The sequence below is a fragment of the Colletotrichum costaricense genome (assembly GCF_030867565.1).
Source record: "Colletotrichum costaricense strain IMI 309622 chromosome Unknown Scaffold_3.1, whole genome shotgun sequence".
In the NCBI taxonomy this organism is placed as follows: Eukaryota; Fungi; Ascomycota; class Sordariomycetes; order Glomerellales; family Glomerellaceae; genus Colletotrichum; species Colletotrichum costaricense.
The window spans coordinates 985,040-996,109 of record NW_026848232.1 but is presented as its reverse complement, the minus strand read 5'-3'; the positions used below and the strand labels follow the sequence as shown (position 1 = coordinate 996,109).

At 51.5% G+C, this 11,070-nt stretch overlaps 4 protein-coding genes across 4 annotated transcripts; 1 reads left to right on the top strand and 3 right to left on the bottom strand.

Moving 5' to 3' along the window:
* Positions 1-671: 671 nt before the first annotated feature.
* CCOS01_03144 (uncharacterized protein) lies at positions 672-893 on the top strand (the record flags this gene model as incomplete). The annotated part of the gene is made up of 1 exon (XM_060451330.1): positions 672-893. The coding sequence occupies one exon, from the start codon at positions 672-674 to the stop codon at positions 891-893; it is 222 nt and encodes a 73-aa protein (XP_060317595.1).
* Positions 894-932: 39 nt separating this feature from the next.
* On the bottom strand, positions 933-1,256 carry CCOS01_03143 (uncharacterized protein; the record flags this gene model as incomplete). The annotated part of the gene is made up of 1 exon (XM_060451329.1): positions 933-1,256. One exon carries the CDS (start codon positions 1,254-1,256, stop codon positions 933-935), a length of 324 nt encoding a protein of 107 aa, XP_060317594.1.
* Positions 1,257-5,601: 4,345 nt separating this feature from the next.
* CCOS01_03142 (tRNA splicing endonuclease subunit) lies at positions 5,602-7,056 on the bottom strand (the record flags this gene model as incomplete). Its single annotated transcript, XM_060451328.1, has 1 exon — positions 5,602-7,056. One exon carries the CDS (start codon positions 7,054-7,056, stop codon positions 5,602-5,604), a length of 1,455 nt encoding a protein of 484 aa, XP_060317593.1.
* Positions 7,057-8,658: 1,602 nt separating this feature from the next.
* Positions 8,659-9,152, bottom strand: CCOS01_03141 (uncharacterized protein; the record flags this gene model as incomplete). The annotated part of the gene is made up of 2 exons (XM_060451327.1): positions 8,659-8,893; positions 9,100-9,152. The coding sequence occupies 2 exons, from the start codon at positions 9,150-9,152 to the stop codon at positions 8,659-8,661; spliced, it is 288 nt and encodes a 95-aa protein (XP_060317592.1).
* Positions 9,153-11,070: the final 1,918 nt, after the last annotated feature.

Sequence of the window (11,070 nt, the reverse complement as noted above, 5' to 3'; positions counted from 1 at the left end):
CGGCGAGCTGGATTGCGCGTTCCAGGATGTTATTCCCTCCTTTTCCTCCACCGCCGCGCTCCCAGAGACTCCAATCCATCGTCCCTGCTTCCGCCTATGCCCAGTCCACGTTCGGCTTGCGCGTGCTCAGATCGCATCAGATCAGATGGGCCAAACACCTCACCATTCTTGACGAGTCGTCGCCCAAAGCAGTTCGTGGAGAATCACTCGGCGCCCCAGGCAAGTTACCATTTGGATCTTGGGCTGTACGACAGTCTCGGACTCTTCTTGCTCAGGGCACGCCTTATCCAGGGTCGCACATCTTCAAATGATAGGGACTAGTATGCGTAACGAAGTAGCGTACAACCAAGCTGTGACCGTGGCTCGTGTAATTCCCTATCAACCCCAGTCGCAGTTGTGACCAGAGTTTCGATGACTGGCTGACTTGTTCTCTCGAGCGGGGCTCAAGTAGGGGGGGGGACTCTCACTCGGGAGGGGGGGCCACCACCACCAAGCAATTTGATTGACGCCTCGCTGGTGTATCTCTAAGTTGATTGACTGTTTGGCAATTGCGCCGGCAAATGTGAGATAAAACCCTGGAATCTCCGTGGTACCGTATCCGTAGCTGAGCCCCGCTTGCGCGCGAAACTCTCTCGCGAATGACCAAATGTACCTCACCTTGAGCGTTTGGCATGTTGCATTGTCTAAGTTGGCGTAATGAAAAGGCACTGCCGTTCCATGTATATCCTCTGATTACGTCTGTCTTACTCGCTTGGCTTGGTCACGGTGAGGATTGGCTTGGCCGGGTTGGTCCGGCTGCCAGGCTGCGCGCAGAGTCCCAACCTAAATTGAATGCCATTGGCTTTTGCTCAAAGTTCACCACGGACACATTTACTACTACCTATCTTACGTGACTAACTGTACTTGTGAGCTGCCTCTCCGAGTCTCTTTCGTCATGTGTCTACAACGTTTGGTGATTCTCTCTGAACGATGCCCCTTTCGCCCCTCTCAAGGTATTTAGACCTTGAACTATCAGACTCATGCATCGGCATCGGTACTCTATGTCGGTTATCGGTGTCAGGCGTCCGGCATGGTGCAACTAATCTGTGAGAGAGGAATATCATTAGGTCTACGTACCACAACACGCAAAGTACTTGGCAAAAAGTACTCTTCTCATTCCACATTATCAACAACCCAGGCGGGCTAGCACAACCTAAGACAACCTGGGCGCCAGCCAGCTGCCACCAAGCGCGTTTCTTGCCTGGTATCCGTATCATGTCGACCCACCCCTGCCTTGAGTTTAGGTAGTTCGCCCTCAACAATCATTACTCTGTTCCTTCTCTATTCTACTCCTCCTGAGGGGCCCGGTGGGAAAGTCCGGCCAAGCTGTCGCAAGTTGCAATCAATCGCCATGCGACACGGCACGCGCAAGAGCGCGTACAACCGACGGCAACTGTGCCCGATCCGCAGGTCGGTCGCAGCAACTCCAGCCGTTGAGGGCAACAAATTCTCTTCCCAAACACAATGATCTGCTGACCTGAGGCAATCGGCCGACTTGTCTGGCTATCTTTGTCTTTCTCCCTCTCGCTCTGTTCATCACTCACCTCCACCAACCCGCGATCAACCACACGTCCGCATTCGGGTTACACCAGTCTCTCGTTTTTGGGTTTATGAGACAATCGCCTAGATACCGTTATGCCTCGGCTGCCATTGCCGTTATCAATAGAAGGAATCGCTTATGCCATTCAAGAGCAAAATTCGACCATCGTGTTGCTCAATCCCCGACATGAACATGGTACTTTGGTATTAATGATGACGAGTCCACCTTGATCGGCTAGCCGGCCCCACGCATCCTTGGAACAGCGTGTTAAGCCGTGGTACTAATATAATAATGTTATTGCTTCAGTGGTGGATCTCTGGGCGTGTTGACACTGCATCAGCGCATCAGATCGCATCATCCTAGGCGGTTATTGGTCTCTCCGTCAATCATTTTGTCGTAACATTGTCTTCTATCTCGCGCCTTTTCTCCGCGCGCCGTTTCTTCGCAACCCTTGTGAACAGAAGCCTCCGCATCGCTAATGTTCATGTCAGGCCAACTAACACTAACATGGGCCACGATACTTCACGCCAATCAACCACCAATGAGTTAGGTTGTCTGTCGCAACTCCCGTTACATACTTATGCAACCAAGATACAGTTATGGCCTCCAACGTATTCGAAAGTGTGTAAATGAAAGAAGGGGGGCCAGAGTCAGAAAACCCCCCTCTTCACCTTCGTCATGTTGTCAGCAGACGACGGATCTACGATTCCTCAACTCGAAACGCAGCGAGTTACCCTATCTAGGAACTCCCGAAACTGGGGCGCGTGGATGAGGATGAGCAACCTCTCGGGCAACGCTCGCACCAGGTGCCGCACTGCCAGACCCCCCATGCTCACTGTTCTGCTCGAATTTTGTGCGGCGGCGTGCACCGGGGGATGATTGCCACCACCTAGGTTGCATGGATATCGGAAACCTCCTTCTCCTTTACCGCCAAGACGAAATGTTCCATCCTGAACTATTCATAACCACATCCCTCGGGCATTCATGGTTGCCTTTGTCAATTTTGTGTTTCAAGCCTTCAACTCCCGAGTCCCCCGCACGAGCCGGGCAAGTCGGCAAGCGGAGTTGATGCCTCTTCAAGTTTTGACTCTTGCGCCAGCAAAAGTATGCTAAAGGCAGTGGTTACAACCACTGCCACCAGAGAAGCAACCATGCCCGGTATGTTTCACCGGTTGCTGGCATGGTTCGCTGCAGTTTTGAAAGTTTTCAAAGTCGCCATAGTACGCTCACCTACTGATTTCTTTTTTTTTTGCGATCGCTCGCGTTGTTCACTACGCTGTAAGCTGCTATTCCACTCGGTTGGTGGGCCCCGCCAATACTGCAACATAGGTACTTAGGCACCAATATCGACTCTGAAAATTAACAATTGCATATGGCAACATGGCCGAGTGGTCCAAGGCGATAGACTTGAATTGATCCTTCAATCGTTATCTATTATCTTCGGATGCGCAGGTTCGAACCCTGCTGTTGTCGCACATTCTTTTGCATTTCTCACGAAGTAGTCTTTTTGTCGTCTCCCGCTACTATAGTCATCACTTGCCGCCCTTCATCTCATTTCCTGTATTCCATGCATGAAGCTGTGCGGTCGACTTGAGAGTTAGGTTTGCGACAATTTCCGTGGCGCATCTGTCCGAAAGTTTCTCCAAGTTGACAACTCAGGCAACCCAAGGTACCGCACGTCAACCGAGCACCAGCACCAACAAGGCAACTGGCATGCGGGTAAATGGTGAGATTGGTTTATTTGATCACCTCATCATTCACCCGCATGCTCTTCTTGCCAACAACACCCAAACCTTGATAGCCGCGAGATACCCTCTATCTTCGTTGCACACGCTTCCATGAACACGGGAGGTAGCAATGAACACGGGCAGCGGACGGACCGTACCTGGCAGGTCCTTCATCTCGATCACCTTCCTCACTGCTTCTAATGAATGCAGCCTGAACATTCAAATGCCGCATCTGCAAGCACTCCCTCCTTAGGTAGCACTCGATACTCGAACAGCTGATGAGTTGGAAAACGACTGGTCGTCGTACATATGAAGACTGCACGCCCAATGAAACTATAAAATAAAATAAAAAAACGCGCTGTATGAACACTGGTCTGTACTCCGTTGGCTTTTCCTTCCTGGCCACGTCAACAGGGGTTGAACGGGCCCTCCAGTCCTGTGGTTATATCCCCGTCGTCAATCCTGATCTCCCATGCAGGTTGGCAGCCAACTCCAACTAAACCCCGGCCAACTCTCACCCCCCTAGGTGACGCATGAGCGCATCTTTTCTCACCGCGATGACAATTGTTGTTGGCTGGGGGGTTTCTCGCTCATAGTGTACTTTATCCAACTCGTTCTCATGGGTGGGCTTTTGAGGGGACTTCCAACACATGGAGGATTATAGCCCCGTCACAAATCCACAACATCTTTGGCTGAACACCAGAGTCAAAGGCACGGTACTCGCCGAAATATCCCCCATGGTCGCGCGCAACCTAAACCCATGGATGGCATTCCGACCCCCTGCCCTTCCATGCATTTCAATGTTCCTCCTTCCCCCTTCCATCCACTTCACGCCTTACGACTTTTGCCATGTGATTACGGACACCGGCAGGTCACTCAAACTTGCAAGAGAGAAAGAGGCCTAAACCACCCACCCCCCACAATCCCGTCGGCGTCCGTACTTTGGAAAAAAGCTCAGCCGGCGGTCGGCGGCGGTGCTGACCGACTTCTCGCCAAATACGTCGCACATTGGTCGGTGCCGTTAGATGTAAACAGCGTTTTATAATATTGGCTCTTCGTGTGGCCGCCTTCCTGATGCGCAACTCTATGCATGTTTTTTTCGCGGACAACCCCTGCAACTCTTAAGCATCGACGACAACATTTTTTTCTGCTTTGTGGATACATCAGTTTTTAGAGGGCAGGTTCCAGGGATTGTGGCCTTTTCCTCAGGCTATAGGTTTTCGCAGTTGGTGCCGAAGAGAACGTATGTCCTTCGATATATTTGGGCGCACGTGAACAAATCATCGCGAATGTATGAGTACTCTGCATTATTACAGCTGATGCGAGATACCATACTTCGCAAAGAACACGATCTTCCAACCTGCGCTACACGCTACAAGCGCTGGTTCCGCGCACCCAAGGACTCCGCGGCCGTACTTTTGGGCGAGTTTCATTGCGCTAGAGTTAATTAATGACTAACCAAATCTCACGGGCCATGGCAAGAGTCGCCAGATCACTTTGTAAAGTCTACACGGATACGGAATAGGATATTCAATGGTAACTCAGTATAGCTGAGGCAGGTTACGGACAGCCCTAGAAGTTTAGTTTGAAATTAACTCGAGTCATCACTCCGTACGGAGTGCTGTCGGCCTCAGAGGGAACGGACGTTGTAACTTCCTAAGCTCCCCCGAAGCATGACTCATTTCGGCGACTTGCTTGCAACTAGAAGACACGTCTTGAATCTTAGCCGCTTCCTCTCTGCCGCCTATATGGCTGTCAGTAGTACGCACCTTTTCCGGTAATAACATGCCCTTCCCGGTGATGAGCGAGGTCAGACTTTTTCCCTTGTACGGGCTTTTGTTATAGTCTATAGAAAGAATGGGTATTTTGGGGGCGGGAAGGGAGAAAAAGTCTATGTTGTGGATTCCGGGGTTGGTTGTAGAGCTGTGGTGACTGGCGTCAGCATAGCCTCTATAGTAGGTGCCAGAAGTTTGGGATTCCCAGAAAACAATTCAAGGTTTGATGAGGCTGGGGCGGTTTATGATGATCATAAATGGAAACTCGGTAATAGGCAGTCCTTTCATTTCATCGTTGAACGGTATAGCCGTGCTCGATCAGGGAGGGTATCTATCAACCATTGGCGGCGATCATCACGAGCCGCAAGCCGTGAGGCTTCTCTAGTTGTACTCCATTCTATACATGCCACAATAGTCTTGGGAGGTATCCGTCCCAGAGTTCGCCCGCCTCGCCTCGAGAGCCTCTCTTCCTCCCCAGCCCGTGCCGCAACATCAAATTTCCGTATTGACCGGCAATCATTCACCGACCCCGGCCCCGTCCCCTGCCTCCTCCCCTTCCGCGTCCACCCCTCCCACCCCTCTTGCCGCCTCGAAACCCACCCCGATTATCGAATCTCTCGTAGAGCCTCTCCTCCCCAAATGCAGCCTGCCCGAACCTCATAAAGTTGACCAAGCCGCGATCCACGACGGCGACAAGAACGTTGCGGTAACCGTGTCTCAAGCGCTGGTACAGCTTTCCTGGCCCGCCCATCAAGACAGGATCGGGCGCGTCGTACGGTGTCGAGTCGAGTAGCGCCGAAATCTCTTCAATATCCGGGATCGCGTCGTCGCGCGCGTCAGCGACAGCGATGCGGATGTCTGGTGGTGGTAGGTCCGTCACACGAAGGTTGGGATGCTTCGAAGGCTTCCAGACGTGCCAATGGATCTTGTACGGGTCCTCGGCTTGCTTGGGCTCCTGAGGTGCGGGCGATGGCTGGTAGCGGGATAGGAGCTCGAGTTGTTTGTAGACGACGCTATATTGTCGATAGACGCCCGGCTTGACCAAGGGCCCGTAAGGCGGTGGCGTTGCGGGCGCCGCCGATGGTCTTTGAAGAAGTGAGACGAGCCATTGCCACAGTGATTTCTGCGGTGCTTCGGGTGTGGGCGTAGATTCTGTAGGTTCTGGCGGAACGCGTTGAACGTAGTATCCCAACCGTCTGAGGTGTGAGTAGACTTGGTATTTTGGAAGTGATATCTTGCCCCGTTCGCCGTCCAGTCCGATGAAGAATGAGTAGGCGGCTTGTAAGCTCAAGGGTACGCCAACGTCGAACTCGTCTTCGGGTTCTGCGTCTTCGGAATCTGTCTGCTCTTCAGCGGGCTTCGCCTCTGACGGCGGCAGAATCTCCTTGAGCTCGCGATACGGCCACCAAAGCTCCAAGCTACCCCTCTCCACAAGGAACAGCGCCTCCTCGGGCAACAGCCACAGCTTTCCCAACGCCGGTCTCGGCGTCTTGAGTCCTCGAATCACTCTGCCCATAGACCTCGCCTGCGGACCCTTCAGCTCCTCCACGACAACAACCCTCTCCTTGGCATAAATCGGCCTCGTCTCAGTCATGAACTCCTGCAGATACTCGGGCTTCGCCAACCCAGAAGTGTCCCCATCCTCGATGGCCTCCATGATCTCGGGCCAGTAGTCCGGGAAGTACCAGCCCTTGCTCCATGTATCTCTGTGCACTCTCGTGTATCCCAGCACCTCCTCAATGACCTGCCTGCTCGTCTCCAATGCATTCTCCTGGGCTTTCGTGCCGTGCGACTCAAAGTCCTTTTGACCCTTGCGGACGGCTTGCGAGGCGACGCCCTTCTTGTTGAACATGGATGCAAAGAGTCGCATGTCGAAGAGACCTTCGTCCTCAGCTTCGTCGCCTGCGCCCGAGTCATTGTTGAGCTGCGCCGCGGCCGGCGCCGCGGTGGGATTGTCGTCGTCGTCGAGGGGCATTTTCCTCTTCTTTTGGCAGGCGCTTCGATTTTTGGTTTTTTTGATTGCTGCCACAGACTGGGTTTCTTTTTCCTTTTATACCTCGGATCCGCGATCGATCGGTTTCCAACTTCGTTTTGCAGTCGGTGCTATGTCGAATTATTGTGCAGTTCAGGCTGGTGTTGCAGGTAGGTCGAGTGTGTCTCGGTGTGAGTCTTGGTTGGGAAGGATCCCTCCAGTGGGGGGGAAAAAAATTGGGTAAAGCTGCAGAAGGAGCTTGTGAGCTTTGACCAATGAGAGGTGTGCTGGGGTGTACAATAGAAATCAACCAAAAGGTTGAATAGATGTACATACCGTTGATCGCGAGGATGAAAAAGTCAAATTGCAATTGCACCGTAGGATGATGCATTAGCAATTCAACTACATTCATCCTGCATTGTGAGGATTGTTGCATCAATGATGAATCGGATCCGACGTATGACACGCCCAAAGATGCACTGTTGTTTGGTACCGCGTGTAGGTAAACGTCTACATTCGCTCGTTGCGCGCTGTGGCATGGAGATTCTGAGTGCATCAGCTAGCCAGTGATATACCATAATTGGATCGGCTATCAGTATTCTTTGAGTGCAATTCGAGCGTGTTCATTGTCTTTGGTCGAAGCGCTCGTTGGGATGGTGTTTCTCAGCTCAGCATGCCGTCTCTCCAACCATTGAAAGCCGCTCCGATATTTTCCTCTGTCAGCCCAGTTTTCTACCGTTTCTTCTCAGGGGGAAATTGATAGCAGGAGGCAAAGGCTGAGTAGAAGAGCACATTCGTCGCGAGGAAAGATTTCTTCTCGGGTGATATCAGCATCTTGTCGGATTTCTTCGTGTCGGCTCGGCTAGGAGCAAGGGTTTTCAGACAAGACTAGGTGAGAAGCAAAAGAGAAGCGGAAAACTGCGTCGGGCTTCATACTGGCTCCGCCGGGTCCTTCTCCAGAAACAGCCCAGCTGATAATAGCCTTCTGAGTCCTTACGTAGCCGAAATGACCCGAAAAAGGACGATTCGACAACAGAACCAGGTTTGACTTAGAAACTTGCACGTTGGCCCCGTTTGACAGACTGATGGTCTATTTATCGAAGTTGAGAGAGTTGACCCAGGGACTGATGCCGGTGGTGCGCATGGGTAGTGAGCGCCCCTGCTATCGATGAGCAGAGCGTTGGCATTGAAGACGAGAAAGGGTATCGGCGATGAAGGTTCAGGTGGCCGGCAGGGTGTGGGAGCTGGGCTGAGGGATGGTGTTTGATATCGAATCCTCAACGTCGTACTTTTCCCGAAAGACTCGCGTTTGTTGGCCTCTTATATTTCGCTTGTTTAGATCTGAAATTGCCGGTGGTTTTCATTTCCTCTTCTCTACCCATTGGGTTCCAGAAGGGAGCCGAAGAAAGACAAGACAGTGTGTGCAGATGCCGCATCTGCTCATACGCCTCCATCTGTGATTTTGTTTTTTTGCATTCTTCAAACTAGAAGTCATCAGTACTCGGGAACCATTGGGTGCCACGGGTTGAGAAGAACCAAGCGGCTTCACTTGCTCGCGGAGAACTTACTATGTTTGTGATTTGTTTTGAGTCTCAGGTAGGTCACCTACCTGGGGCAGTTTAGGGTCATGTCCAGGACCATACCGGCTTTGGTTCTATTTGCTAGAAGTGAGGGACCATCTTCCTGGAGCCTAGATTTGTTGACCAACAGTCCGATGTGGATGGGATCCGAGGTATAGGCCCTGACGAGCGCTGCGACGTTTTTGTGACGGCTGCCAAGGATTGCGACTTTCTTGATCTTCCAAGCTTCTTCATGACGCATCATGGAAGCGCGATGGCGATTTGGAGTACGGGAGTAGGCTGAAATGGATTGTTAGATTCATGTACAGGCGAACAACGTCAAGAATAGAATCCCAAGCTTACTGTAAGACCCTGCTTCTTTGCCTGGTCGTCTTCCAGGATAATCAGAAGACGTGCTTGATCAGAGGTTACGCCGCAATACCATTAGCTTTGCTGTAAATTATCAAAGGGAACCTCAGATCCATACCTTTGACTTAGTGCCAGTCCCCATAAGTCAGAGCTCCGTGCGAATCCGTTCATGTCGCTGCCTATGGCGGCTTCGCTATCGGATTCTTCGGGAAGATCATCTTGTCTTCCGTTCTTGATTATCAGCGACAGGCAATAGATTTGGCGAGCCGAGAAGATGGCAAGACAAGACAGTAGCGAGTCGAGTCGAAGAAGAGGGAGATCCACCAGCCCGAAAGCGTGAATCCACGCGAGGGAGGCCATGCCGCGGATTGCAGGTGCTCCCAGAGAGACTTTGAGGGAGGAAACAGACTTACCTCGATTGCGATGATGGAAATGCAAGAACGGCAAGATCGAATCTCCCGCGACCTGCGGAGCAGGTGATAAGTCGAAGGTGAGCGTGCGGAAAGAAAAGTAGAATGGGAAAGGCAGGGATGAGTCGCAACCAAACCACACAGACAGAGGTTGGAGAAGAGAGACTGCAAATTTTCTGGGGAAAAGTAGGACTTGTGGGAAGATCAAATGAAGAGGAGAACAGAATGCAGAGTAGGAAGGTGAAGGGTGCAAGAGGGCAGGAGGTACCGGGCAACTCCAGGCAAGAGGGAAGAGTGGGTCCGGAATATTTGACACCCTCACCACTGACTTGGAGATGCCTTCAATCACGTGGTAGAAATATCTTCCAGTCTCGCCTATCCATCAATGACTATTCATATCTCTGAATAAATGGATGCCTTGGTCTCTTAGGTTCCCACCCGGGTAGCTAGCTACCTTACCATATGAGAAATGCCCTTTGGTTTACCGGCAATATCCCCTCATCAACCTTCTTCACGGTTGAGAACCTCTCCGTCAGACTTCAACTATGAACAGTATCGGGCTAACATAATTTCACTTTTACTCGTGCCAGATATTCTAGCTTAACTCATCAAACATTCCCTTCTGAAGGGTACCGTAGGCTCTGTCCAAAGAGCGTGCGACGGATGGATCAGTCCCCGTGACGGCATACATCTATCTTCTCGGGCATCCATTCAGCCTACATCGCGCGCATCAGCACTACCGAAATCCCCCCCCCCCCCCAAAAAAAAAGCAGATAACTCCGGCGATATGTCACTTGTAGTAAGTAGGTTCAGTTCTACGTACCCCTTTTGAGGCGAGCGCGCTATTGGCATCAAGGTGGGCAGTGTCAATATACGCGCTTCCTGATAGTCATAGAACCAAACCAAGAAAACCGCCAACGAAAAAGTCAATATAATGTGACGAAAACCAACTGTTACTACCTGAAGACCTTCGTCTCTTACCAAATACCGTTTAGCGACTGTTTCGGTCTCTGCCCGCCTAGCTCTCGCCGCTTCCACTCGCCTTTCTAAATCTCGAAACGATTGCGTACTCCCAGTCCATCAAAGCGGAACATTGTAGCTTAACCAGAATCGAGACGCTTCTGTAGCCGCAACTGAAAGGGTATCAATCCTTCTGGTTTACGTGTCATTTCTCATTGAGGCAAGCCATGGGTACCAAAGACAACCACCGACAGCTCCCGCCATCATCGCCGGAATTTATCTCTCCCTGGGCCATTGAGATACTTCAGCCTTCTCAACAAAGATAAAGAACGAGATCGAAGTGAAGGTCAAGATTATTCTGCCGCCTGCATGTTCTCATCACATGGAAGCGTCATCTTCTGGAGAGAAGGTCGACATTAAGGCAACGTCCAAGCATCACCTAGCTTTCACAATCGACCTCGAAACATTCGACGATAGCTCAGGCTCTCGTCTAGAAAGTTGGAGAGAAATACACTCACTACTAGCTGGCCTTCCGAGAAGCTCAGGGATGATGGCAAGGGAATAACGACAGTGGCCAACAACCCATGGTTCCACCCCTACCGGAAGGCATTTCATCAGCCGACTGTGGGCAAGGCCTCGACTGAAGAGGGGCTCCAGACTGCTTTACAAGCATATCATAAGACATGATCAGTGATGATTATTGACTTATGTAGTCATCT